Below are 27,797 nucleotides of genomic sequence, written 5' to 3'. Positions count from 1 at the left end.
ACCCAGGCCCGCACCAAGCCCTCTGGGTCTCTGCCTCTACAGCATGAGTCCCCTCAGGCCCATGCCTGGAGCTACCAGAAGGCTCCATGTGGAACTGACATCCAGGCTACCTCCTCCCGAGGCCAGACATCCACTTGGCCACCCTCCCCAGAGGCGGGCCCACCGGACGCCGTCCCCCGGCCCCGCCCTCATCCCTCAGGATGCTGCTTCCTTCTAGGCCTGAACCCAAGGGTCCGGCTCCACACTGACACCTCGTGGGCAGACACTGGACTGCAGTTCCCGGGGGCAGGGAGCTACCGGCAGGGCAGATGGGGGGGCGGGTTCCCCAGCTTATGGGGGTGATCTCAGCTGGCTTGGGAAGGCACATAGGACTTGATAGCAAGGAAGTGTTAAGTGGGGTGCAGAAAGAGTTGGGAGGAAGGAGGGTGGCTGTCCACTAGGCAGGGAAGGGGCCTGGGGAGGGGCAGGGTGGAGCCCACCAGAGGTGGAAGGCCTGACGAGAGCAAAAGCCCACAGCCGGCACAGCCTGGGCACACCTCCGCACCCAGCGGGGCTGCGGCTGCCCCTGCCCTTCTCCCCAGGCCTCATGGTGCCTGGGCCCTGCCGGGGCTCCGGTTTCTGAAGGCTGCAACTTTCCACCTGGGTGTCTGGGACAAGCTCAGGACCTCAGCTCCTAGGGCCTGGGGTCCCAGCCGAGGGCCTGTGCCCCACTCCTAACTGAGGCCTGCGTCTTTAAGCTACAAGAGATATGAGAAGTGAGGTCAGTACTATGGAAGTGCTTGAACCCCCGCTCTCCCAGACACCCGGAATTTCCACGGCCCCTGCCTTGAGAAAGGGCACGGATCCGGAGACCCTCAAGAGAGAGCCCATGGGTCCCTGTGCCACCGTAAGTCTGCATCCTGCCTGCCTCACCCCATACGCCAGATTGTCCCCAAGGGAAGCCAGGCCCTTGGGGCCCCCTCCCCAGGAGTGAGCTGGCTCCGTTCCTCCCCTCCCACTGTCAGCCTGTCCCTTGGCCTTGGGTTGCCCTTGATACTCTAGCAACGCTTCTCTCTCCCTTGCCCTGCACCAGCCCAAGACCATGGCCTTCCTGTTGGGCTTGGGGGTCCACACAGCTGCTCAGGTACTCATGTGGGGGCCGGAAGGTAGCTGCAGCCCCTCTGGCTCCAAGCATGTGCCCCGTCGGCAGGCCCCCACAGCGGCCCGGGTCCAGGTGCTGGGGCAGGGGCCGGCTGGTTGGCTTGGACACAGATGAGTGTCCTGCCCAGAGCAGAGGCCAGATGCCATCGGAATTGGATTAGGACCACATCGTGCGGCTCTTGGATAATCCGCCCTCTCATTTCCATGACTGCTGCTGGTAAAGGCCAGACAGGGGAAGGGCTGGGGCCCAGGCCCCCCCCCCCCCCCGCCCCGGTGGGCTTCCCACTGAGCTTGGCCCAAGACCTGGGTTCTCTGGCATCTGGAATCCTCTTGGATAGCTACAAAGCCTGAGCCCATTGACGTGCTTATTGCCGGGAACAGACAAAATTCCCCCCCCCCCCCAGTACACCATGCACGTCCCCACGCCCCCCACCCTTCCCAAAGCACCCCTCTGCCAGCACACCTTGCCAGGGGATTGATGTGGGGCCCAGGGTGCGGTTAAGCCGGCCCCTCCTAAAGCTCAGGCCACTGTGTCTGGGCAGGAGTGGGGACACGTGGGTGGACACTCCAGGGCCAAGTCGGCAGGTGTACTGGGGGCCAGGGCTCCTGGGCTTGGAGTGGGGAGGGGTAGCCCTCGTGCTGCTCGTTCTTCAGGAGGCGGGTCAGGCCTGGCTCCCTCTGCTGCGGCCTGGCCACCCATCTGGGCACTTGCCCTTCTTCATGCCCGCCCCTCCACAGGCGCTGGGCGAGCTCCAGAGCCGCTGTGGCAGAATCAGGCAGGTTCCCAGGGGCCCTGACATTTTAAATATTTAACAAGGCCTGACAGGCAGAGGAAAGAGCCGCCAGCTGAAGCCCATCTGCTTCCTTTTATCTGGACGAGGCCAGAGCCCTTATGGCTAAATGGCCCTCCACCCCAGCCTCCCCCCCCCAGCCCCAAATCCTGGGCGGGGGGCGGGCAAGGAGGAGGGAAGGAGAGAGAGCCCTCTGGCCCCGAGCCAAGCCATCTGCCCTGATAACACAACACACCGGGCTGGGTCCTTTTAGAGCACAAAACGAGAGAGACCCAGGCGGCCCTGAGAAGGCCACTTAGGCTTGGAGTTCCTGACCTGGTTGGGTGGGCACCCTCTCACCCGGCCCTTGGGCCCATCTCCTCCCGGGTGGGCCTTCTCTACCCCCTGCTCCAGCCCGCGTGCCATCCACAGACAGACAGGGCCAGGGAGCAACAGACAAGGGTGACGGCCAGAGCCCTGGGTGGACAAAGGTGTGACAGCTGAGATGGGAGCTGATGAGATAAATCAGGGCTGGCCGAGAACAGGCCTGGCACTGGGCTGGGACAGCCCTAGCAGCCCTGCCAGGGAGGTGCCAGCTGGGCCAGAAAACACTCCAACTCCTGGAATCTGGGGCCAAGCCCGGGGCCTGGTGGTCCCGGCCTCCCAGCAGACCCAGCAGGCAGGACTGGGAAAGGCTGGTGCAGAGCGGGGCACAGTTTTGCCTCCGGCGCAGGGGGCAAGGGCTACAGGGCCGAGGCAGGGACCCAAGGTGGCGGTCAGGCCTCTGCCTCTGGAACCTTCTAGACAACGCTCCTCAGCCTTCCTCAAGGCTCCGGGCAGCACATCTCCTCAGATCTATGCTGCCTGAGGCTTGCACCTCTTTGGCGGGGGAGAATTCTGCCGCTGAACCACCCAAGCACCAGACTTGCTTCTTTGCTTCTTTGGGACAGCCTGTGGCCAGTGGCACCTCCACTCAGCGCTCTGCCCCCCACTTTCCAGAGAGACCCCCTGCAACCCAAGCCCGCAGAGGGCCGGCACCCTCGTTTTCCTGTGCCCCTTAACCGGACACGGGGCTGGGCACACGGCCTGGAGCATACAGACTGGGGCCCGGCCTTCCTCCTCCTCTGTCCCACCCTGTCGCCCTGTTGCCCAGAAGAGCTCCTGGGGTTTCAGTTTGGGGCCCAGACTGACACCATGCCGTCCTCTTCCTTCCCTCCTCTTTTGCTTGATTTCTATTTAATCCAAAGAGGCGGGAGCAGGGAGCTGCCGCTGATGGAGGGGGTCAGGCCACGGCTCCCGGAGGACCCCAGGTTACCCAGAGGACGATCCCCCTCACCCCCCTACAGAGCGTCTCCCGCTCGGTGGTGGCGGGGGCGGGATGGCTTCCTTGGGAGGGCACAGTTCAGGGTCAAGAGTGCTTCCGGAAGCTGCCGCAGAAGCACCACCCGGCCCTCGACCAGGCCCGCCCCGGGGGTACGGGACGTCTTCGGGATGGCCCTTGGAGGCCGGGGGGGAGTGTCCGGTGGCCCATGACCCTACCTCCCTGGCGCACTCGCGGCCTGCGCTGGGGCTCTGCTGGGAGCCTTACCCTCTGTGGGCGAGGTCTTCAGCCTCCTGCAAAGCCCACTGACGTCCCCGTAGGCTTCCTGGACCTTCTGCAGCGCCTCAGCCCCTCGGAGCTCCATGAGGGAACGCAACTCAGCCAGTGTGCACCCAAAGCCGCCCGCATGGGGGGCCTCCCGCTGCTGCTGGGGCTTGGGGTGAAACTCGATGGAACTGTTGGCCATGTCGCCCATCCCGCCTGTCGTGCCGGGAGGACAGGGTGCCCGACCTCTTCACAGGTGCGGCCTCAGCTAGGGGCAGGCAGCCACCCGAGGTCCCAGTGCCTGGGTGAGGTGTAGTGGAGGGAGCTGCGGCGGGGAAGTGGCCGAGCACGGACACCTGGGGAGAGGTGAGAAGAAGCCAGGGGCGAAGTTGAGACAAGACTGAGGTCCACTCTTCCAGAACGTTCTCCGAAAATCGGCACTCAGTCTGAGCCGTGACTTGCCGATTGCAAAATTCGCCTCCTCGGTTGGGTCAGCGGCCCTCATGCCCTGCCAGGCCCAGCTGCCGGGCCATCCCCTAGTTCTGCCCAGCCCGAGTACCCGAGGCAGGAGGACTCGCCTCGGTGGGGAAGGAGGGAGCGTTCGTGTCTCCTGGAAGGGGTCTGCTGTTGCGATACGGAGACTCTGACTGCCTCCCAAATCCGTCTGGGAACCCACACCGAAGCAGAGGTGATGTCCTGGGGTTGATTACTGGCACGGGTGGGTGGGCTATCTGTGCCACAATCCTCTCGTGTCCGTGCCCTACCTTGGGTGAAAGCTTGTCCCCTCCGTCATGCTCCCTGCTCTTGCCTGAGTAACACTCGCCCGGTGTAGCAGACGTGCTATAAATCCCCTGCAGCGGCCTGGCACAGCCTCCGGGGGCTCACGGTTTCAGGCTTGGGGCTGCGCGGGGGGTCCAGGGAGCAGGCCAGGCCATGGGCGGGGCCAGCCGGGAGCCAGGTCAAGACTTAGCGTGCAGGGTGTCTCTGCTGCCCCGAGGGCACCTGGGGGGTCTGGGGCGAGGAAGGGAGGTGGCCTGGGGGGAGGGGGTAAGGAGGGAGAGGGAGGGCCGGAGGGGAAAGGAGGGGATAAAAGGAGTAGAAGAGGAAGGGTGGAGGAGAGGGCGCACAGGAGAAGGTGGAAAGCAGCCACAGGTCACTGGCGACTTCCCCATCAGCCCGCCCACAGCACGGTGCCGTCCCCTCCCCTCCACACCCTTCTGCCCTCCAGGCGATGAACCGGGGGGGGGGCTGCCCACAACACACACACACAGGCTGGGAGCACGAGTGCAAGCATCCCCAAAGGTCAAACTCCCAGGATTAAACTAGTGTCAGTGCACATGGCCTTGGCCTTCACAACAGCAAAGAGGCCTCCCGACGGCATGGCTCAGTTGGGCCCAGTCTTTTGCCTTTGGGGAAGCTGCAGGCTCCGAAGGATCCTCTTGGAAGCAAAACTTGGCTACCAATGCAGGTTCCTGATCTAGAACTGCCCGTGGAAACACAGCCCAGAGCCTATGGCGCCTACTCTCAGGAGAGGTCCCACCTGTTACTCAGAGCCCAGGGGACACCAGAAGCAGGGGTGCACCACAACCCTCCGGGGACAAGACCGGCCCGAGGGGGTTCAGACCATGTGGGGGCCTTAGTTCCTCCGCACGCTTGACCCTACCGTGTCCAAAAGAGGCACATATACCTAGGGCAGTCCCACCCAGGAGGCCTGGGACCCAGGGAGGCACTTCAAAAAATGCCCATCGAAAGCGATCCCCATTTTGTAAGTTTGGGCACCTAAGTGTTAATCCTCTAGACACTTTCCACATGGAGCAGACTTCGGTGCCGGAAGATGTGGGAACAAAATGGCAGACACGAGAACGTGCCGTCCTTTCCACTCCCACGCATCTTCCCACTGCCCATCCTTCCACTTTGTCATCTACTACAGGCCTGCACTGGCCATCCGTGCTGGGGACGCAGAGGTGACAGCACTGAGTGCATCCTTGCGCTCTCTGGCTTGGAGGTGAGTTCGCGGCAGGTGACAGAGTGATGGACAGAATGGTGTCCGCTGAGGGCAGGGGCAGGGAGGGCCTCTTGGCAGGGGCGCGTTTGCGAGAAGACCAGAACAAGGGGGAGGAGCGAGCCGTTCTTCTGGATGAAAGAGCGTTCTGATCCTAAGGAGAAGACAGGTAGTGGGACGGGTCGGTGGGGGAATGGGGCTGCGGATCCCACGGGGCCACAAGTGACATGGGCCATCGCCGAGCAGACGGCTGCCGGGTGACGCCGGACTGGAGGGGCAGAAGTCCAGAGATGAGGGAGGGCTGCAGTCAGCTGCTAGTCGGCACGTGGGGGAGAGGGCGGAGGCAACGCGGGTGACCCTGAGCTCCTGGGAGCACCGGCACGCAGAGCTTCAAGCGAGCAAACCTTTCATTTCCATGGCACGTGGGGCTCCTTCGGGGGTGCTCTGCGAATGTGGCCCACGCACCTGGGTGGGAGCCGTAGGAATCACTGGCCCGTTCACCAGCGCGGGAAACAGAGGCTTGGCCACTGGGAGACCTGGCTGTCCCGACCTCAGGCCATCTCAGGAGCCATCGGAGGCAGCGCTGGTGGCTTTCGATGTCTCTAGATGGCCTTGCCTGTCGCCCCCACCCCTGCCTTCGTCCTGCTAGATTCCTTCCCCAGTCCAGACTGTGGCTCAGGACAGCGCCCCTGCCGGGTGCCCCTTCTCCCCTCCTTTCTCTGACCCCGAGTGTCGCCGCCACGCGTCTCCCTTCCCGCGTACCAGGCAACTTGGGTGAAACTTGCAGGGCTGGGCTCTGTGTCCCCAGCCCCCTGGCCTGTTGGCTGCTGGACGGGAGGGACAGGGGCTGGTTCACGTGTGCGGGCATTGGCTTGCCATAGGCACAGAGCCCCCGGCGAGTAGGTCCCGGGCACACTCGGCTGCTGAGAGAACACCCATCTATGGGCTGTGTGGGTCCCGGCAGGGGGTGGGGGGGGAGTCAACTGTCCCTGAGCACAGCACCCTGGGGTGCCCTGTAGGCCCCTCCTCCCAGGCCGAGGGGAGTGGTGAGCACAAGGGAGGCTCTGACGCCCCTGGCAGGCAGGCCCCGGGCCCGCATCCCACACCTTCCACCTAGGCCCCCGGGGCTAGCTATGTGCCCGAATGGCCCCCACTGAGCTGTGTAGGGACTCCGCGGGGGTTCTTTCTAAAAGCGAAGTTAGATGAATGGTTTTGTTCCCTTGGAACCCCTTTATCTTCTCGGCACCTGTACCCACTCAGAGAAGGCTCAGGTAGAAGGCGCCCGACCCCGCCCGTATGGCACTGGAGGGCTCCTGGGGGTGACAGAGGAATGGCCCATAGTTGGGTGGGCTCTGAGGCAGGTGGTGGGAGACAGCAGCTCAGGCTGCTGGAGGTCACACCTTCACACGCCTGCTTCCACCAGAGGCGCCGGCCTCTCCCGCCCGCTCCCTGAAAACAGGGCTCACTGAAGGTGAGCCCTGTCCTTGCCTCCCGCTCCTTACTCGGCCCCCAGGCGGGGCCCTGCCCTCGACTGAGCAACAGCCGTGGCCCAGACAGCCACACAGGGTCCTTGAGCTGCTCCCAATCGGTGTGCTGTCATCACTGAGGCCTCCTGTGCCTGTGGTGACTCACGGTAAGGGAGCCGAGCAGGGAGGCGAGGCCTGACCTTCTGTGGGACACAGAGCGTGCCCGCCCTCACCACCGCCTCTCAGCCGGCCCTGCTGCTCCTCTGCACCTCGGCGTCCCCTGGCACCCCGCCTGCGGCTGTGGCCTGGTCCCTCTGCCTCATCCCCTGCCGAGCAGGCCCCGTGTCCCCGCCTACCACGTCGCCTGTCTCCCTCCAGCTGGGCAGCCTGTCGCCACCCGGCTCTGGGTCACCATTTTCCCCGGTGCAGGTGACCCCCCCCGCCCCCCTCAAGCCTGTGCCCCACGCCCGTCTACCCGCGTCAGCGCTCCCCTGGCCGCCACGCACAGCCTGCTGTCCCCTCTCTGCCTGATGACCTCTGACGAATTTGAGTGGCAATTCAAGTGGAACATTCTCCAGAAAGGCTGTGCCAAAATTGATCGCTGCCGAGTCTCTAAGCCGCCGACCGCTCCTGTGGCTCTCTGCTTTCTCTCCCACTCCCAGGGGTGAAAGCTTTTTGAGACATGCGGTTATTGAGTTGGCAGGAAGTTCACTGAATGGTCAGCCCTGGCTGGGGATGGGGGCCCGGAGGAGGGAGCGAACAGGGGCCTGGCTGGCCAAGGAAGAGCGGGGAGTCTTTTTTTTTTTTGAGGGGCGGGGTGTGGATCGCCTTCCTGGAGAGCATGAGGGGGGCACAGGGATGCAGGGCAGGGATGCCTTGACCCCCAGCAGGCTACTCGCAGTGTGCCCGGGGCCTCCACGCAGCTCTGGGGGGGGCCCCCTCAAGTCAAAGACTGTGCTCACGCTAACCTTCCTCATCTTCATTAACTCTGTAGGCCAGACAGGAGCCATCAGTTAAATCAAAGTCTGTCTTGAGTGACCGTTGGCCGCTGTAGAGACCAAATGGCACATACTGTTGTTTTTCTGGGTTCTCTGTAAGCTTGGGCAATTGCCTCTCTCATTCTTAATAAGGACGGCAGCCATCACTGAAATGGCTGAGAACAGAAGTGACCAGGCCTATCAGTTCTACAGGCCCGACAGAGGCTTTCCGGCCTGGGCTGGCTGCCTAGAACGGTTTGTAGGCACTAAAAGTGCAGGCAATGTACCATCTTCCAGACCTTAATTGGCTTAATTGAATTGCAAACCTTCACAGGGACGGACTCACACCTTCCGACACTTGCTCTGTCGTGGCATAAGTTGGCCCGCGCGGTGCGATGGCGAGAGTAGTGAGCTGTAGTGGGTCCCCGGGACCATCTCGCCCTTGCTCTGGGACTTTCAACAGGCTGCTACCAGAGCACCGCAGGAGATCGCCCATGTTCGCACCAGTCACCCAACCGTGTTCTGGACCCTTCCCTCCAGTGTGGCCTGACGCCCCCTGTCCGTAGGCCCACTGACTCAAGTCTGCCTAACCAGAAGCCCAGGAGTCCTCGTCCCGTCTGCGCCGGCCCTTCCTGGCCACTTCGAATCAGGTTTGGGGGGATCTCCCAGCACCCTTGACTTAATCTGCCCAAATCCCCCATTTTGCTTCCTTGACCACCTCCCCTGAGGCCCGGGGCAGCCGACCACCCTCCAGGAAGGTGGGAGCTTCCTGAATGAGGTGGGAGCACCTCTGCTCCCAGGCTCCCTTCTCTCGGGCCCCTACTCCAGATGCTCTCCTCATTGTACCTCATAAACAAGGGGCAAGGACACATTTCTCCATTTCACAGATGCAGAAACTGAGGCTCAGGGAGGCTCAATGATCCCAGACCTCCTGGGCCTGCCTTCCATGTTGCTCAGTCCCTACTCTGTGTGGGCTGTCCGCCATTGCCTTCACAGAGGGGACAGGAACAGAGGGTGAAACCCTACAAGTCAGAGGTCGCACTCATTTGTGGGCAGCGGCCACCGGACGTGACCACCAGTCCGTGCTTGCCGCGTGTGTCTGAGCGGGCATGTGTCCCCGGGCTGGTGAGAGGGCATTTGCTGCCAGGCACCGCTCCCCGCCCCCCACCCCAGGATGGATGGAGGCTGGCCGGGAGCACCAACTAGAAGCCAGGGAGTCCCAGGTCCCTGCGTCACTCTCAAGTCACTGTGCCCTCAGCCCTGCGGTCAGTAAACTGGTGACAAGAATATTCCCCCTGCGCTTGCCCGAGGCAAGAACGGAGCAGAATCCGGCACAGCCAGGTCACGTCTGAGGCCGGGTCAGAGGGCAGGAGATGTGGGCCCGAGGGCCCACCCAGGCACATGCCCTCCACCGCTGCCCCCCATGATGCACACTGCCTGTTGGCATCTCCCGACAGACCCACCGCCGGAAGAACCCACGGCTCAGCAGTGTGATTCACTGTGGGGATTCCTCGAGAAAACCGTCCCCTCTTCTCTCTGCCTCCAGGCACCTGGAGCCCAGGCCAGGCCCTACAGAACCCAGAGAGGAAGAGCGCGCGGGCCCCATATACCGGCCCAGGCCTCCCTCACACCTGCAGATGTGGGGTGCGGCCAGCCGAGAGCAGGTGGGGAGTGGGTGCAGGGGCCCTCCGGAAACCCCACTGGCAGAGCCCTGCTCTCTCCTGGGCCCGGTTTTAATCCCAGGCAGGTGAACATGTGGCTGGACAGCCCTCTGACCCTTGACTTCTCTCGCGACCCCCTCCTTTGCCGGGCCCTCTCTATTGCCCGGCCCCTGTCCCTCCCCTCTGCTCGGCACACCTTGGTTTGCCACCTGGTAGGAGAAAAGAGGGCTCCAAGGATGAAGCCTGCATTCAGCTGGGGAGGGAGGGAGCGGGCGTCGAGGGGGGAGCTGAGGCAGAGAACAGCCTCATTAATATTTCAGAGGCGCCGTCACTGCAGCTCCTGGGCCCTCACAGCTCCACCACTTGTGCTAGTGGAAGGAGGAGGATGGGAAGAAAGAAGGAAATAAAACAGAGAAAACAGATTTAAAGGGACAGTCCCCCCTCCGTTCCTTCCTCCCCCTCGTTCCTGGTACAATCTGTGCACGCGCCAAGCAGCGCTCACAGCGAACAGCTTTGGGCAAAAACAATAACTCCGTGGCCCCCTCTCCCCAAACTGACGCACGCGGCCATCCACAGGCACGTCTGCCCTTGCAGGGCTGCCCCCAGGGAGGGACTGTTGTGCCGCAACCGGGCCACTAGGGCCACCTCAGGGACCCGCTGGGGGCTGCCAGCAAGGGCGAAGGATGCTTCCCATCCAGCGCCTGGTCCGGGCTCAAAGGACTGTCTGAGACCAGCAGGAAGACAGATGCACAGACTTCAAGCATCGGGAGGTCCTTGCTGACTAGAGCCGGGTGAAGGAGGGTTCTGGAACCCAGAGAAACCCAAGTGTAGACTAGGTGGCAGGGACCTGGGGTTTACCTGGTGCAGCCCCTGCCTATGGGTGGGTGAACATCTGTAGTACCCCTTGCTAATTGACGGCCCAGTGCTTTCATCTAGAGCAGCGCGTGCCAGACCCGGAGGGCCCCCCTTTCCACCAAGGGGCTTTAAAAATGCACAGTCCCAGTCGCAGCTCCATAGTCAGAAGGGGGTGGCACTGGGACTCTGTAAAGCCCTCTGCCTGGGGATCCCAGGCCTCAGCCAGGTTTGATGCCACACGGCTGCCTGCCTTCAGGGGCTCCAGGGAGTATCCAGGATTGTCCAGTGAAAACAAGCCCCGGCAGACAACGGAAAAGAGTGCAGCTGCTACGGAAAACAGCGGCTCATCAAAAACACCATGTGTACGATCGCCACGCCTGGGCCTATACCTACGAAAGAATTGGAAGCAGGGTCTCTAAGAGATTGGCACACCCATGTTCCATGCCGCATGACTCCCAGTAGCTAGAAGCAACCCTAAGGACCCATCAAGGGACGAATGGATCAGCAAAATGTGGTCTGTCCACCAAATGCATCGTTATTCAGCTTTGGAAGGGAAGGGGAGGCAGACGCCTGCTCCCACATCGATGAACCTCGGACACGCGGCTGAGTGAAAGAGGCCAGACGCGAAGGGACAGATACCGGAGGACTCCGCTCCTATGGGCTGCCCAGAGCAGTCGGATTCAGAGAGACAGGAAGCAGGATGGTGGGTGCGGGGCGGGGCTGGGGGCGGGGGAAGGGGAGTTAGCGTCCAACGGGGACAGAGTTTCAGTTTGGGAAGACGGCAACGTTCTGGCGAAGGACGGAGGGGAGAGTTGCACAGCAAAGTAAACATACTCAATGCCGCCGAGCTAGACACTTAAAAGAATAGTGAAGACGGCAAATTTGATGTTACGCGTTATTTCGCCACAATTGAAAAACCAAACGGGTCTTGCCACCCCTTTCTCGCTGTGTCCAGTGATCGCAGGAATCCCCCTGCCCCGACTGGCGACTGGCGGTGAGCCCATGGCTCTGCCCGTGGCAATCGTAACTTGCAGGAGCATCCCCTGTCTGAAATGGAAGCCTGAGCAGATCGTCCTGCACACGCCCTACCCCCACCGTTTGGCCTCAGTGACCTTCGACAGCACCCGTACTCCGCCTCAGCTGGACGGTTGCCCTATTAGGTGGCAGGGACCCGGAGGAGCTGAGAAGCGGGGCTTCCTGGAGGCCATTGCCACCGTTCTTGCCACTCTACCTGGAGGAAGTGTGGTCCCGCTCCCTACGTGTCGCCCACATGCTAGCATGCATTTCCTCAGAGGTGTTGACACCACCCTGCCCACCGAAGGGACGAGAAGGGATGGCCAAAACACTTGGGGAAGGCCTGGCCTCCAGATCTGCATTCTGTTTATATAATATGGCTTTAGGAAGTGCTAAGAACCCCCAGGAGGTTGTGGCAGAGACTTGCTAGACATTCCCCGATTTCTGTTTCTCTTTTCCAATGTTGGATTTTAATTTTTAATCAGGCATCTTGTCATCCAGGAAAATGACTACATTCCCCCAACTCCGGTACAGCTACATATGACCACGTGACTATGTCTTGGCCAATGGCATTCAAGCAAATGGGACAGGGACACACCTTACCCTTGGACTACACTTGGGACAGCACACGGAACAAAAGGGGGATAGGGCCAACTTCAGGGTTGTGTCCTTAAAGGGGATGAATGTCGCCATCCTGCCTGCTCCGCCCATGTCTCCCCGAAGTCTCTGTGACCTAACAAAGGCCCACACTTGCATGCGTTCTCTGGGACATGCGATGACCCGGAGCTAGGCTCCCTCTCGCCTGTGTATTGGAACGTGGTCCCAGAAGCCCTAGCCAAAGCAGAAAACAGAACCATGGGAGTACTGAAGAGAGACAGAATGGCAGTCTGGTCACAGGCAACCCTTCTCCACGCTTGACGGAGTTACCCATTTGCTTGGTGCCATAAGCCTCTAAGCTGCTACGTGATTATCTCCACGTCACTGCTGAGGCACAGAGAAACCGAAGAACTCACTGAAGGTCACACAGCCAGCAAGGAGCAGAGGCCAACGTGAACTCAAGTGGTCTGGCTCCAGAGAATTCTACGTTGTCCTTCTGCCAAGTGACTGCCCAGGAAACCCCGGGAAAGCAATGAACACACGATTAAAACCAATTAAAAGAGTTCAACAAAGTGTCTAGACAGGCAATGTGTCCCCGTAAACCTCAGGGCTTGGGACTGTAGCCTGGCTGTCTGAGTCGGCCCAAGTCCCTCAACCTCTCTGGGTGTCCATTTTTGAATCTGGGAAATGGATCACTGTTCCTCCTTGCTGAGGACAGGGAGACACCGTGCCCCACATACCTAACAAGGTCGCCAGGGTACCTTCTTTCCTGGAGGGTTTCTTGGTGCCCGTCAGGTCTCCATCAGGAAGACGATGAAGGGAATGCCTCTTGTTGACTCATCTATCTGCCACACCCACCCGCCCTCCATCCGCCCCGAAGCCCTGAGTTCTCTCTGAGCCCATCTGGACCCCAGGAGTCATAGGTCAGAACCCGGCTCCACTAGTGAGGCCAGAACATTCCACTTGGTCAGGGGCTGGCTGTATGCAATGCTCAGAGGCTTCCTCATTTCTGGGGCCATCCTCGAGCTGGCCAGGGCCGCGAATCTCTCCTGGAGAGTGCTAGGTCCTGTGGGGACAGCTGGCTCCCCAGGATGCTTCTGGAGGGAAGTCCACACTCCCACACGGGTGGCTCTCAGAGCACCAGGTGCCCTTGGGTCCCAGAGGGAAGTCGGAAGCCCCTTTCTGGCTGGGGCCTTGAAGTGTCGTTGTGGGGGTCACCACTCTCCCCTGGGGAAGGCAGTCATCTGTCTTCCTGCCAGAGAAGGCGAGAGCTGGAAAAGGAGAGTGCGAGAGAGCAGGAGAGGAGAGCTGATGGGCAGGAAGCATAATGACACTAATTATCCAATTACAGCGGGCTGCTCAGGAGAGAACTGCATTGCAGCAGGGAGCCTGAGCCAGCCGCCCCCTCCCCCCATACCCGTGGTCTGGCACACTCTGGCCCACGCCCCTCCTGCTTTATCCCACGAGCAGTTGGCGGGTAGTGAGGTCCCGGGCCTGCCCCGCAGAGGGCAGAGCGTGGCCTGGCGTGTGGTCTCAGGAGTAGCAGGCAGGAGGGGACCCAGAAACACCACGGCTGCCTCTGGGGCATTTCTCCAGCCCACAAAGGAGCAGAGAAAATACATCTGGCGTCTGGGAGGTAGCAGATCCCTGCCCTCCAGGCCTTCATAGAGAACACAGGGACAGAATGAGGAGTGCCCGGTCCCAATCCTCCCCACAAGTCTCCCTAGCTCTGTCCGTGGTACTGGGCTGGCTGTCCCTGCCAGCTTCCAATCCCCAAAGGCAGCTGTAAGCCACTGCAAGCACCCAAGGCCTAGGCAAGTAACTAAGGAAACTATAGACAGCTGAAGGCCACGGGACACTGCAGGCCCAGGGTTGACTAGACAAGGAGACTGTCAGGAAACACAGGTGTCCCCTGGGGGTAGGGTCCATGCAGGCCCCATTGTGGGTCCTGATGGGGAGAGGATCTGGTTTCTGGAAACAGGCTGAAGCCCTTGGGAACACTCACTGGGTCAAAGTCAGGGGCCAGGAGGACTGTTAAGGAAGGAGACCCACGTCCCCGTGGCCAGTAAGAGTCCGGAAGATCAGGCCCCGGTGGGGGATGGGAGACTTGTGGGCAAACTCAGGCTAGAGGTTCAAGTCAGGTCCATAAAGCCAACTCAGCGTGGAGAATGAACTGACCAAGACCATCACCACTTAGACACGGGTCATTCTGAGCACTTAGAAAAGACCTTGGCCTTGGCCTTTCCTTTGGCAGTGGAGTGGCAAGGGTGCTGGGTGGAGCAGAGAAGACACGTTCGGACTAAAGATGGGAGTTGAGCCCAGCTGGCCTTCTGTGACCCAGACGCAAAGAACTGGCACACCAAAGTGTTCCCGCCACCTTTCCGGGTTGACTTCGGAGGCCCGCTGCCCAATACACTGATGGAGGAGACGGTGCCTTGGAGGCTGCGGTCGGGGGAGGGGCCTCTGCGAGGGCTCCAGGCTTGGGTCTAGCGGCCCTTAATGACCCCGGTCAGCGACCAGGGCAGGACCTGAGGCTCACCAGGGGCCTGGCTGCTATCTGAATCACACAGATCAAGCCCTGCCAGGTCCTGAAAGCCTATGTCTGGCTGAGGATCGGCACACAAATCCAGAAGCGTTTCCCACAAAGCCCTGAGAGGATGCCGCAAAGCTGTTGCAGGCCTGGGAGGTGCCGAGAGGGACCGAGGGCTGGTGTGAAGGCAGGAGGACCCGTCTCACGGTGGGACCGCTGGACGGTGACAACAAGGCGGGGTCTGAGTCTCCCCCTCGGCGCACCCCGCACCACAGCCCATCGGCCAGGAGCCAGGGGCCGCGGGAAGGAGGGAACAGATGGGGTGGCGGCCGCCCTCGAGGGGCCCGTGACCGTGCCCCACGCTCCGGTCCCGCTGCCGGCGCGGGGCCACTCAGGTATGAGCCTCCCTCTGACCGCGGGGGTCACCCCACCCAGGGGGCAGCACTCGCGGACCCCAGCAGCCCGAGGAGCCCAGACTGCCCTGTCCCTGGACCCAGTGCACCCCTCCCGCGCCTGTGGCTCCAAAGCAAGACGGGAAATTTGGCCCCGAGGTCTTCGAGGAAGAGCAGAGCTGAAGCCCGTTGAGGGGACGGGAGTCAGGGAAGGTCCCCTGGACCGGGCGGGGCGGGAGGAGGCACGAACGTGGCCCGGGAGGCACTTGCCCAGGCCGTTCGCCATCCTATGCGCCCAGGGCGCCGAGCGCATTCCATAGGGCTGGTCGACGTGACCGGGTCACGTCCCGGGCCGCCATCGAGGGGTCCCGGCGATCACCTCGTCAAGCCGAAGGTGTCTGCTCCCCGCGCCTCGACCCGCGTTCAGGGTTTGTGCCAAAACGGCAGCGCGCGGGGATTCCCAGGATGGGGACAGTGAAGGGACCCACGGTGTTCCCAGGCCAGCGAGGGGAAACCCTGACTGCGGTGGCTCTTTCCAATACTCCTTCCTCTGGGGCAGGCCAGAGACGCGACTCCCAAAGAAAAGCCAAAAGACCAAAGCCCCGTCGTCTGCGTCCCCGGCAGCCAGGGTGGGGGCGGCCCGCGGTGATCCCCACATCTCCCTGTCCCCTCCTGGGTTGCCAGCTTTGCTTCTCTGTTTCTTAATCAGGAGGCGCTGGTGCTCCTGGGCTGTCTGGCCATCTTCAGCTGTGAGCCTTTGCTTCTGATCACACTCTCCTGCCCACACCCGCCTCCCCCTGTGTATCTCTGTGAGGAAAATCCACAGCGTCTGTGGAAAGCAAGAGGTTTGTTTTGCTTTAAGATTGCTAAGGTGTGGCTGCAGGTTAGGTATGAAAAGATAAAAGGCATGAGCCCACAGACGGGTCCACAGAATGGGACAGACAGCTCTAAAACAGACCCTCCCGCACGTCAGAATCCGTCTGGACTAAGGGGGCATCACACATCAGCTGGGTGACAAATCATTTGATAAAAGAAACAGGGAGGATGGGTGGCCCTCGGGAAAACGGTGTGCCTTAGATCCTTGCCTCCTATTATTCCCCAAGACAGATTTCCTTTGGATTTGAACAAGGTTTGGTAAACCATGGCCCAAGGGCCAAATCTGGCAGCCAAGTGTTTTTGTGAATAAAGTTTTATTGGCACAGGGCCACGCCCATCCATTTCTGTCCTGTCTGCATTCGGGACGGAGAATGCGTGGCCTGCCAAGGGGAAAATATTTACTATCTGACCCTTTGTGGAAAAAGCTTGTCCACCCTCGAATGAAAGGGTTAAAAATCTTAAACGTACAACTGCACACACTCACACACACGTGCAGGGCAAGCCCAGAAATGGATGGCTCTCAGGGTTTTGTCAGGGATTTTGTAAGCCCGGAAGCAGGGGAAGAAATCCCCCAAAAATGTGGCATAGAAAGTGTTCACCTGGTACAAGACAACATTCAAAGGCAAAGAGCAAAGAATTTTAAAAGTGACTCGGAACAAGTGTGCTACATGGTCGACATCCTTCACGTGGAAAGTGTATTCAAACCCACCAGGGAAATACCAGGTGAGGAAGAGACGCATCACTAGAAAAGAGAAATACAGTTAGGAAACCCGTGGAAAAATGCTCACTCTCAGGAACCATGGAAGAAACAGATATCGAAGTAGATATTTTGGCCCCAGATCTTTGTGCCAGGTTGTTTGATTATAATACCCAAGGCTGGCAAGGCTTCCGTGGGCCAGGCTTTCGGATGTGCTGAAGAGCCCTTCTGGAGAACAATTTGGCAGAAGGAGCTTCTGTCCGCGGAGCCTCAAGGATGACAGCAAAACGGATCCGACTGCCTGGATCTCCACAAATAGCCAAATAATTAAGCGAGTTATAATCTCTTGAGAGAATATTATTCAGCCATTAAACACTGTAATTACAGTCCTGAGGCCCTCCTGGATACATCCTGGGTGCTTGATACGTCGCCGCCGAATGGGCAAGTGAGCACAGTTCGAGCTCTCTCTCGATTTTTGCAAGAAGCACTTACGGCTTTCAACATCTTTAAGAAAAAAAAATTAAACCATATCCATTTTGAAGAAATTCATTTAGGAAGGGATTATATTAATAAAGAAACTGCTTATGTAAAGTAAAAAATAGATTACACAATTGTGCCCATGGTATAATTACAGTAATGTGAAAATAAATAGCCTGTGCAAGGAAAGCGGCGTGACAACGAGTCCTATAAGATGGAAACACTGGCTTGCGTTTTGGCGATAGGACCGAGGGGGGTTCCTACGTCTTCTACTTCTCTGGGTTTTACGAATCTTCTATAAACGGCATGCATGTTAAGAGCATTATTTTTAAATGGAGAGACACAAACGTTATTTTTTTCTTTGAAACCCGAGAGCCTCGCCCATCTGTGCGGAGCCGCCTGGGCCCCGCTGGCGTGTTCCAGGTGAGCGAGCCTGAGCGCACGGCAGGAGCCTCATCAGAATGGAGCGGGGCCGGCTCCAGATTCGCCCCAAGCTAGCGTGCCGGGGCCCCGTTGGTCGGGGCACCTGGGCCAGCCCTTGGCAATTGTGGACAGGGCCCCCAGACTCCCCAGACACCGCCCTGAGGTGTCCACGCCCACCCGGCCCGCTCCCTTTCAGGGGGCCAACAGGGGACGGGCAGGGGAGTGAGCTCGGGGTCTGGGTGAGGACTGGGGTCTGCCCTGCAGTGGCCCTGAAGTGGTGCCGTGGGACAGAACCTTCTGGAATGAAGGAAGTGCTCTCTATGCGCACTGTCTGATACGGTAGCCACTGGCCACGTGCGGCCACTGAGCACCTGAAACGTGGCTAGTGTGACTGAGAGGCCGGATTTTTAATTTTACTTCATTTCAATTGAATTCCCACCTGCGGCTAGTGGTTACCGCACTGGACCGCGAGGCTCTAGGCGGTGCCTCGAGATCGTAGCTGCGGGCAAGAGCCTCGCATTTGAGTGAAAAGGTCCCGTCTTACTGACGGGCCCATCCGCAGAACCCAAAGCAGGCTCAGGACCACTTCAGAGAAGGTGCTCCCCAGTAACACTGACCGGGCAGCCCTCTGGAAACCTCCTGTTCCGGTCCCCAGAGGCGGGGGTCAGGAGAAACCTCCAGCCCTTTCTTCCCACCTGGGCCTTGCCACTTCACCCCCACAGCTCTGGCTTGGGTTCAGCCACGAGACCTCAGCCTCTTCCCCTTCCCAACCTTGGCAGTCCAGGACGCCCAGCCTTTACTGCCGGATCTGGGATCCTCTCTCCCTCCCTCCTGGTGACGTGTGGGCTCAGATCCCGCTCCCCAGGCTGTACCCCAGGCCACCTTCCAGCACCTCCCACCCAACAGAAGGTGCATAGGCAGGGGAGGGCTCTCCCGCCGGGCGCCACTTGGCCTGGCTTCTGCCTGCTCAGGCGGGGCAGGGAAGCGAGGAGCGGTGAGGAGCCAGAGCCTCGGCCGAAGAAGTGGCTTCCGGGAAATGACGGGGCGGGCGGCGGGGGGGGGGGGGGGGTTGTGGAGGAGACATCTGCACATTCCAGGTCTCTGCCTGCCCTCCCCAGCAAAGAGACAGCCGGAGCCTGGCTCCTGAGCCCATCTCACAGATGGCACTGGCGAGGCCCCAGGGCAGCGCGCCATGGGTTAGAGGTGAGCATCTGCTTTCGGTGCCACAGCCCGGGTCCCCGTCTGTCAGCTGCCACTGACACACACTGAAGCTGCTCCTCCACAGAGGAAGTGCCCGCGACAATCAGCTCATGTGTCCCACTGGTGGCCTGCCTTCCAATCTTGGTTTTGCCACCTGCTGGCCGCGTGACCTTGGGCGTGTTGCCTAACCCCTCCGGGCCTCCGTCTCCTCGTCTGCAAAATGGGGACAGGAACAGCTCTTGCTTCACTGGTTGTGGTTTCGATGAAGCGAGGGGATGTGTGTGAAGCACTGAGAACGCTGTCTGGTGCAAGACGAGTGCCATCACTATTACCGTCATTACTGACATTACTGAATGTGCCTGTAACCTCTGCCGGAGACGGCAGCCCTCAGTTTAGAATTGGAAGGGAGTGCAACGCATAGCCCGCCTATGTGCTGACAACCTGATCTGTAAGGAGGAGGAGGAAGCCGGGCCTGGCTTTGCTGGCTTCAGGAGAACCAGCTGAAGCTCAGCTCTCGAAGCCCCCGGGGGACCCAGGGCGCCCTCACCTTGGCCACCGGGAAGGCAAGGGGCCCCCCTCTATAAGCTACGCTGGGGGAGGCGGAGGGACCGAAGCTGACCCCAGCACCCTTGGCTGCCTTCCTGGGCTGGGAGAAGATGTGCTGGGGTGGAGAGCACTCACTGACTCGGGGCCTGGCCTCTCCCCACTCGCTCACAAATGATTCAACCTCCAAAGCTCCAGGCCTGGAGCAGGGAAGGTACTTGGCCAAGGTCACGAAGACCATCGGGCCCAGAGCTGGCACCAAAACGGAGCTCCTGCCGGGGCCAAGACACCTCCGACCAGCCTTCTGTGCCCCTCAGGGCCCTGCCGTAGCATTTCTGCTACCCGCCGTAGCTCTCTACCCAGAGTGCTCTTAGCCTCGGGGGCTTCCTTCCCCAAGGAATGGCTTTCCTTCTGGCTCTGCGCAAAGCCCCCTCCCACGCCACCCCAGTTCCATCTGCCTGCGTTACCCCTCCCCACCCGTCCCCCCCCCACACTTCTGTGCCAGAGCCGCCTGCCCCTTCGCTCAAACCACCTGGCAGCGCTGGGCAGGGACCAGGTTGATTTGATCAAGACTAGCTGTGTCCTTGGCCTTCCCTTTCCTCCAGGCCAACAGCAGGGACGATCGATGCCCCGGGACCGAAACCGCCCGGTCCCTTCCAATTGGCTCCCTGTCCAGGGGCCAGCTCCACCCTCAGACCCTCTGCCAGGCCAAGGCCTTGGCAGTCCCTCAGCCCTCTACGCTGCGGGCCGGTTCTGGTAGGGGTTCCCGGCTCCCTCCTCAGCAGCCACCTGGCCTTGCTTTCCTCAACTGTGAAAGGGGGGAGATGCAAACAGTGGTGTTGACGGAGAGACTCAGCTGGGCGGGAGGCGGGGGGCGGGGGGGGGAGGGTGGGGGGAGTCCAGGAAGGTGCTTACAATGGTGCTGGGACACGTGGGAGGCACTCTGCCCCACCAGGCTGCTGGCAGCGTCCCCAGCCCTCCACCCAGCCAGTCAATGTAGGGCCAGGACCCCTCCCCGCTCGAGGCCTCAATTATCCCGACTGAAAAATGGGAACAAAGATCCCAGCCTTGCCTTCCTCACTGGGTGATTCTGCAGATTCAGTGAGGTCAAGGTCGTGAACGTGCTGCACCGAAACCTGTACCCACTCTGAGCCGGGCCTGTGCTGGGCACTCAAGAGGTCCCTGCCTTAAAATGCTCACAGACCACTAAAGGGAGAGGGCAGTGGGGAGGGCACAGAGCTAGCGGGCAACGAGGGGGATGCCTTCCAGGCTGGCAGCCAGGGGAGGTTGGGATGGCCGGGGTCAAGGCTGGCGTCGACCCTTTGGCCGGCAGGGACCCACTTCAGGTCTGAGGGTCAGGAATACCTAGGGGCCCCGCTCAGCTGCCTGGACCCGGGGTGTCAAGCTCCTAGTTGAGGGATAGTGGCCCTGTCCTGTTTGGTGAGGGAGTGTCTCCACACCTTCCCCCAACCTCTCACCCACCCTCACTCCAAGGATCCCTACAGATCGGCCCTGGGCCATGCCCCCGTCCTGCCTGCCACCCCTCGTCAGCCGGCCAGCTGCTAAGCTTGCAGGGACGGCAGAAGGAAAGAGACCGGGTCCTAGAGAGAGAACCTGACTGTCCGAGGCGGAGACCCAGGGCTCCCTCCTCTGGGAAATGCCATACCAGCCTCCAAATTCCAGAATCCTAAACCTAGAGAACGCTGAGGCTGGGAGGAGAAGCCATCTGGCCAAGGTCACACAGGTGAGGAGGGGGTGGACAGCTGCGCGTGGAGGGATAGAAAAGGAGTTACCCAAGTGTGGCCAGGGAGGCTCGTTGTTGCACTGCCCGGACCCCGCGGCAGGGTCTGCGGGGCAGCCGTGTGGGCATGCGGGGGGGGGGGGGCAGTGTGGGAACGTGTGAGGGTTTCTCAGCGTGTTGGGGGAAGATGACACAGTGTGAGGGCATGGAGGGGGGGAGGGGGTGTCAAGAGACTCGGGGAAGGTGCGTTCGGCGCAGCCTGGCTCTGGCCCAGGCCCGGGCGCCCAGACTGTGCCCGCCCAGGACCCCGCCCGCAGCCCCCGGCGGCCTTTTCTTCCCCCCCGGGCGCAGATGCGCGTGCGCGCGGGATGCGGGGCGCGGGGTGCGGGGCGCTGCCCGCCGGCCCAGGGTCCCCGGGGTGACGCGAGGCGCGGCAAGGACACGCAGGCCGGACGCGGGGCGCAGGTGCCGTGGGCGGGGACCCGCGTCCCCCCACCTGCGGGCCGCGCCACCTGCCGGGCTGCCCGCCCCGCCCGCCCCTGCCTGCGCGCCCCGGGCACCACTTACCAGGTCCTGGGCACGGCCGACGCCGCGGCCTCGGCTCCAGCGGCTGCTGTCGCTGCAGGCGGACGCCCGGCGGGCAACGATCCGCTCCAAGGACGGAAAGGCCCGGGCACAGGGCGGCCTGGCCGGAGGCGCCGGGCGCGACCCTCCGCGGCAGGCGAGGGCTGCGGCCGAGTGCTCCCCACGCTCCGCACCGGCGGCGGCGGGCGACGCGGCGCGCTCGGCTCCAGCCGCAGCTCTGAGCGCGGAGGGAGGGAGGGAGGGAGGGAGGGAGGCAGAGAGCGCGGGGGGGGGGGGGGAGGAGGAGAAGGGAGGAGGGAGCGGGCGCGGGGGGCGGCGCGCCGCGCGGGGGCCGCGGGGCTCCAGAGCCACACTCCCGGCGTGCGCCCTTCTGTCCCCTAGGATGCGCCGGGGTGCCTGCCCTTCCCGGCCAGCCAGTGCCCCCTGAGGGCGCTGGAAGGAGGGTGGGGGGCGGGCTGGCTGGCCTGGAAACCTGGGGGCCCTGGCACCTGGGAGCATAGAGAAAGAGCGATGAGCAGCGACTGGGGCACCCGCTGCCGCTTCCTCTCAAGACTCCTGCCCTCTGGGTCCTGTCCCTAACAGTCAAGTGGAGTGGGGAGCTGGGTTGCTGGTTCGTAGCCCCGGGGGGTCTTGGGCCCCTGTGGTGTCCCAGGGGTTTGCGATAACTCTTGAAACTGCCTGCTGTTGGGAGTCTGACAACCGAAAGCAGTTCTGAGAAGGAAGCTGGAGCTTACGACGGATTCTCAAAGTGGGTGACCCCAAAAGGTTATCACATAAACACAGTCACACAGGACACAGAGATACTGCACGCCCTGGGTGGACACCCGGGGACAGATGCACAGGGACACAAACATCCCAGACATGAGTGGAGACAGACACACAACCCTGGTGCCGAGAAGACCCAGATCCACAAACACACTCGGCCACACCCGTGGACAGAGAGCCCGGTGCGTGCCCACAGACGCTCAGCAGCCAGGCAGGAGCTGGCTGACCCATGCCACTTGTCTTCGGAGTCCCAAGCTTCCCAGTTCCAGGGACAGTGGGTGTCTCCAAACTCAGATGAGGCCTTTGCCACCATCTGTGACCATGGAGTAGAAGTGCAAGGGGGCTGACTCTGTAGGAGAGAGAAGTGACAGGCCCACAGTGACATCACCGTCCCAGAGCAGGCAGGGCTCAGAGCCCAAGAGTGTGTCAGGTAGAAGACATGTGCACACAGCCACAAATTCTTTCTTGCCTTGGACAAACAGGGCCCCGGGGTGTCCTCTATGCAAGGCCCGGACTGGGCGCTGGGGACGCAGCAGGGACCACAAAACAGGGGGCTGGCGGGCAGAGTGAAGGTGAGGTCACGGGTTGGGGTAAGGGCCCCTCGGGGAATATTGACAGGGGGACACGAAAGATGGTGCTGGGGGCTCAGGGAAGGCTTCTGTGAGGAGGTGCCGCGGTGACAGACACCTAAAGGACAAAAGGGTCGGCCAGGGGACTGTCACACCTCCCCAAAGTCTGACCTGCCCGCAGGAAGCAGCTGCTCCCATGAAGAGCCCTGGAGACCTGGCCCCTCTCAGTGTAGACGAAGGTCACGGGCACGCTCACGCCCGCTCTCTCACACACGCTGACGCGGGCTCACACCCACTCCCTCACACACGTTGACGCGGGTTTACACGCTCACTCACACACGCTGACACGGGTTCAACATGCTGTCTTACACACGCTGATGTGGACTCACACCCGCTCTCTCACACACGCTTACTTGCTCGCTCACACACATTCCTACCTGATACTTATGCACTTTTCCTGGGTGTCTGCTCTTGGAAAGCTAGCTGGCTGTCCCACGGAGGGCGGCAGGGTGGGGGGGGGTTGCACTAGCACACAGGGTCAGCTGTCGTCAACTCTGGCTCCCTTGGCCCCACAGCAGCCCCGGCGCCCGGCCTGCCTGACACGCTGTGCCGAGAATATGGAAGCTAAAAGCCAAAGCAAGTCCCTGATTTCCTGAGCGTCCATCGCGAGCTCAGCGCTGTCCTTGGAGCCCACACTCAAAGGGGCGCCACGCCCCACCTGGAGCCAACTGGGAAGCTGGGCGGGCCTTCGCCCCGGCCAGGGGATAGGGTGCCAGCCCACCCCCCGTGGCATCCGCACTAGGAAGTGGAGCCCTGAGCGGTTGGAGCGCCTCCCGAAAGCCTGTGGCCTCCTCTACCCCACGTATTCAAGCTGGGTTCCCTTCTTGGCCCCCCAGGGTGTGGCGGGCTCCCTGGAGTGTGGCCCAGCGGCAGGTCCTTCTGTCCCAGGCCCCAGGCTCTAGAGCCAGGGGAGATGGGGCAGGCTGCTGGGCCCAGCCTTCCTCGGTGGCCCTTATGGGAGCCTCCTTCAGTTGTCGGTCAGCCTCTTCGCAGACGGGTGTCGGCAGCTATGGGACGACAGTGGGGAAGAAATGGGTGCTGAGGGGGAGGGGAGAGCCTTCCATGTGCAGGCTTGGGAGCGGCTGAAGAGAAGAGCTGAGACTCCCTTGGGACTGTGTCACTGCCTTCCTCCAGAGACCAGGGGACGTATCGATCGCCCCTGAGGCCATGTCCATTTTACTGATGGCTGCTGTCCACGTGGGGGCATCGGCACCACCCGGCGAAGTCCATCCTGCTCCCAGAGCTCAGAGCTGGCTGCCTTGTTTGGACAGCTACACGGGCCCCCCTCTCCCTGTGCTATGCCCAGGCCACCTGTTTGCTGGGGTTGCCCTTGAACACTGAGGGGGAAGAAACAGGTTGAGGGGGAGAAAATCAATAGCAGGGAACACCCAGCACCACCCCTTTGCCTCTTTCCCAGGGGTACATGCCTTTGTGATGAGGCCCACTGTGGTCACAGGCAGCTGGCCAAGGATCAAGGTATGTGGCCTGCAGGAGAGCTGAAGGCACTGAGCCACAGCCCCACGGGGTGTCATGAAAATCCCGTCTCTAGCAAATGGCAATCCCCAAACAGCTAACGAGCCAGGAGAGGGGGTGCCCCCCTTTCCGTGGTTCAAAATAGTTGGTCCCTCGCCTGTGGCCCTGAGGCCAAGAGAGAAGTCTCAGATCTGGGAGTGAGGGAGACTGGGTACCAGGGAAGCTGTCCCGGGGTCACTGATGGCCCTTTGCTTGCTCATTGGCCAGCCCCTCTTGGCTTCCCTGTCTATAAAGAGGTGGGCGGGCAGAGCTTTCAAGAAACTTCTTCTTTACATCAAGCCCTGTGCTCTGTACTGAGAGTGCTTGGGGGACAGCCCCAGGGAGGCCCACAGCTGGGGTTCGGCATGTACGTAGCAGGGGGACGTGTTCGGCTTAGTGGCACAGCCCTCCCTGCTTCCTTGCACCCGCCCCTGTTCGTTTCAGCCCCACACCTCGTCCCCACTGTGCTCTTGGCCTGTCCTGCCCCATCAGGAGCCTTGGGCCTTGGTCAGTTTCCCTCACTCTTATATTGTCAATGGATCCCTGTCATCTGTCTCCTCCTGGGACCATCCCAACGGCACTCTTGGCCCAAGAAACAAAGCCAAGAACCAGAGGCCCAGCCTCAGGCCCATCTCTCTCCAGCCTTCACACACGCACTGTGTGAGAGGAACCCACTCTCCCTCTTCCTACTGGCCACCCCCCCTTGTCCCCTGCCTCCACCTCACCACTCCCCCCCCACCCCCACCCCACCGCCATCTCCTCCACTGCCCGGATGCTTTCTCTCCCAGGTCCCAAGCCACCTGCTACCACGATCCTCCCCCTGGACCCAGCGGCTGCCACCCCTCCCCTGCCTGGTTTCTCTACTGCCACTTTTGCTGTGGCTGTCACAGCCGCCTCTGGGGACAGCAATTCCTCAGCCCAGCGTTGAAGTGGGGGAACTTCTGGCTGGGTCCCAGGGCCCTCTCTTTTCGGAGTGTTCACTTTCTCCCTGGCTGACGTCACAGACTCTTCCTCCCCTACTCCTCCAAGGCCTTGGGGCCACCATCACGCTGGGACCTCCCGGGTCAGTGTTCACCTGCAGCCCTGGAACCAGAGTGGGACCTGATTTGGAAACAGGGACTTTGTGCATGTGCTTAAGGATCTTGACCTGGAGAGATGATTCTGGAGTATCTGGGAGGGCCCTAAGTGCAGTGGCAAGTGTCCTTATAAGAGGGAGGCAGAAGGACATTTGACACACGCAGACGCGGGGCAGGAAGCCATGTGAAGACAGAGGCAGAGACTGGAGTGGCAGTCACAAACCGAGGAAGGACTGGAGCCGCCAGAAGCTGGGAGAGGCAGGAAGGATCCTCCCCTAGAGTTTTTGGAGGGAGCACGGCCCTGCTGACACCTTGATTTTGGACTTGTGGCCTCCAGAGCTGGGAGGGAGCCAATCTCCATTCGAAGCCACCTGCTCGTGGTCCTTGGTTACAGCATCCCTGGGAAATTCATACCAGTCCCTGACCTGGCCCCCGAGAAAGTCCTGGGCCCCCCCAGCACCCTGCCTGCAGCACACCTCCCTTTGGGCGTCTCAGGTGCTCAGCCTCAATAGACTGTGCCCCAGAGGTCCTGGACAGCCTGGGCTGAGTCTCATGCTCAGGAACCACTCAGGCCTGGCTGCGGCTGGGTGGCCTTTTGAGCACAAGCCCTCCCGCCAGCCTGCTCCAGCCTCGGGGGCTAGCTCAGACCCCGGGCACCCCGCCTCTGCCCTGGCAGCCTGTGTGCAGCAGGCCCTGGGCCCCGCGGTGCCGCGGTGGCCCCGGGCTCTCTAGGGCTGTGGTGGCTCCAGGCCACCCTGGTGAGGGCGCCCGGCCCCACGTGTCCAGAGTGGAGTTGGCTTTGCCTCTGCCTGCAGCCTCTGCCCTCCCAAGACTGGAGCTGGAGCCCATGGGGATGGGGCCTGGAGACCGCAGGGGGGACCGGAAGCGAATGAACACCACCCCCCCAAGTTCTCAAATCAGCCCCTCCACCGCCCCTTCAGGCCCTTCAAGGAGGGGTTGTCCTTCTGAGGTGCCCTGCCCCCATCCCCGGCCACGATCTACAGACGGACGCCTGGCTGGCTGCCCCTTCGACAAGCCCTAACTTGTCTAAAACCAAGCAGTGGATTCGGCTTAGGCTCCAGCTGGGCCGCACCACATCCAAAAGGCACCTGACCTGCGGTGAGCACTTGGAAATGTCCTGCAGCCCAGCCCCCTGTCCCTGGGTCCACTGCTTGGCAGCCGCTGCTTTCACCAGACGGCCCTCCCTGAGCGAGTTGCTCCCGGGACTTTTGTCGCCCCGTGTGTGCATGTGCGAGTGTGCGTGTGTGTGCGAGTACGCACACGTGCCTGCCTCAGCTCACCCTCAGCCTTAGGCTTTCCCCCTGAGCTGCGCCCACACCCCCACGGCGCCTGGGGTGTTCTCCCCCGCAGGTTATGTTCCTTGCGGCCCCTTCCTCTTCCTCCAGGGCCCTCAGACGTGGGGGTCCCACACTCCCATCCTGCCCACTCCCTTCCTGTCGCCCCACGTTCAATCTGTCCCCACGTCCAGGGCTGGAACCCGGCCGCTCCTTCCGTCTTTCCCGCCACCTTTCTGGCATTGCTGGGGCTTTCTAGCGGGGCGCCCCCGAGCCCATGCAGGTACTCACAGTTCAGGGTGCCCCCCCCCCCAGCCCTCTGCGGTTTTGCCACCTGGGGCTCCCTGTGACCTCAGCCAGGTGCGGAGCTCCATGAGGAGGGCACTCTGCCTGGCATAACGTGTACATGGAACAGTACACGGGGGCTGGCAGCTGGTGCCTGGCACGGATCGCCTTGGGGTTGCCATGGGTTTGATTTTTAAGCCCGATCACTCTCACCTTTTGTATGACCACGGTCATCATCCTCCTCCGATAGTTTGCAACACACTGGATGGCACAGTGAGACTAAGTGATTCATCTCTGACCAACCGCTCTGGGTAGGGAACCCCGTTTTCCAACCACAACTCACAAGCTCTTGTGGGGTGTGGCCCTGTTTGCCTCCCTGGGCTCCTGCCACGGGCCCAAGTGGTCCCCTGGGTGCCTCGACGCCTCTGGTGCGGGCAGAGTGTGGGTCTCGCCTGCAGGGCGCTGTCCCTGCTCTGCCAGGTGGCCCGCCATTCCCACCGGACTCCATGTTTCTGTCTCCTCCGGGCCCCAGTGCCGGCTGTCCCTCTTCTGGCCAGAGAGGGGACTTGACTGAGGCAGTGACTGGTGGACCCTGGCCAGCGCCCCTGCCCTGAGCCTGCCCAGCTCAGCAGAAATTGCCGTGGAGCATCACGGCTGTGATGCCGATGGTCTTCTGGGCTTGCCGTCTGAGGGCACATCGTTCC

General features: G+C 61.5%; 1 protein-coding gene across 3 annotated transcripts in view; it reads right to left on the bottom strand.

Moving 5' to 3' along the window:
* Positions 1–21,625, bottom strand: part of ATP2B3 (ATPase plasma membrane Ca2+ transporting 3) — a 60,764-nt gene extending 39,139 nt beyond the window's left edge. For all 3 annotated transcript variants that reach the window (XM_045473148.1, XM_045473149.1, XM_045473150.1), the window contains exons 1-2: positions 21,514–21,625; positions 3,499–3,851 (exon numbers count right to left, since the gene is read on the bottom strand). In XM_045473148.1, coding sequence (XP_045329104.1) covers positions 3,499–3,706 — 208 coding nt within the window. In that variant the 5' untranslated portion in view covers positions 3,707–3,851; positions 21,514–21,625. The remainder of the gene's footprint in view (positions 1–3,498; positions 3,852–21,513) is intronic.
* Positions 21,626–27,797: the final 6,172 nt, after the last annotated feature.

This window comes from Leopardus geoffroyi, chromosome X, assembly GCF_018350155.1.
Source record: "Leopardus geoffroyi isolate Oge1 chromosome X, O.geoffroyi_Oge1_pat1.0, whole genome shotgun sequence".
Classification (NCBI taxonomy): domain Eukaryota; kingdom Metazoa; phylum Chordata; class Mammalia; order Carnivora; family Felidae; genus Leopardus; species Leopardus geoffroyi.
Note: the sequence above shows the minus strand (reverse complement) of the source record. Positions and strands in the feature narration are given on the sequence as shown.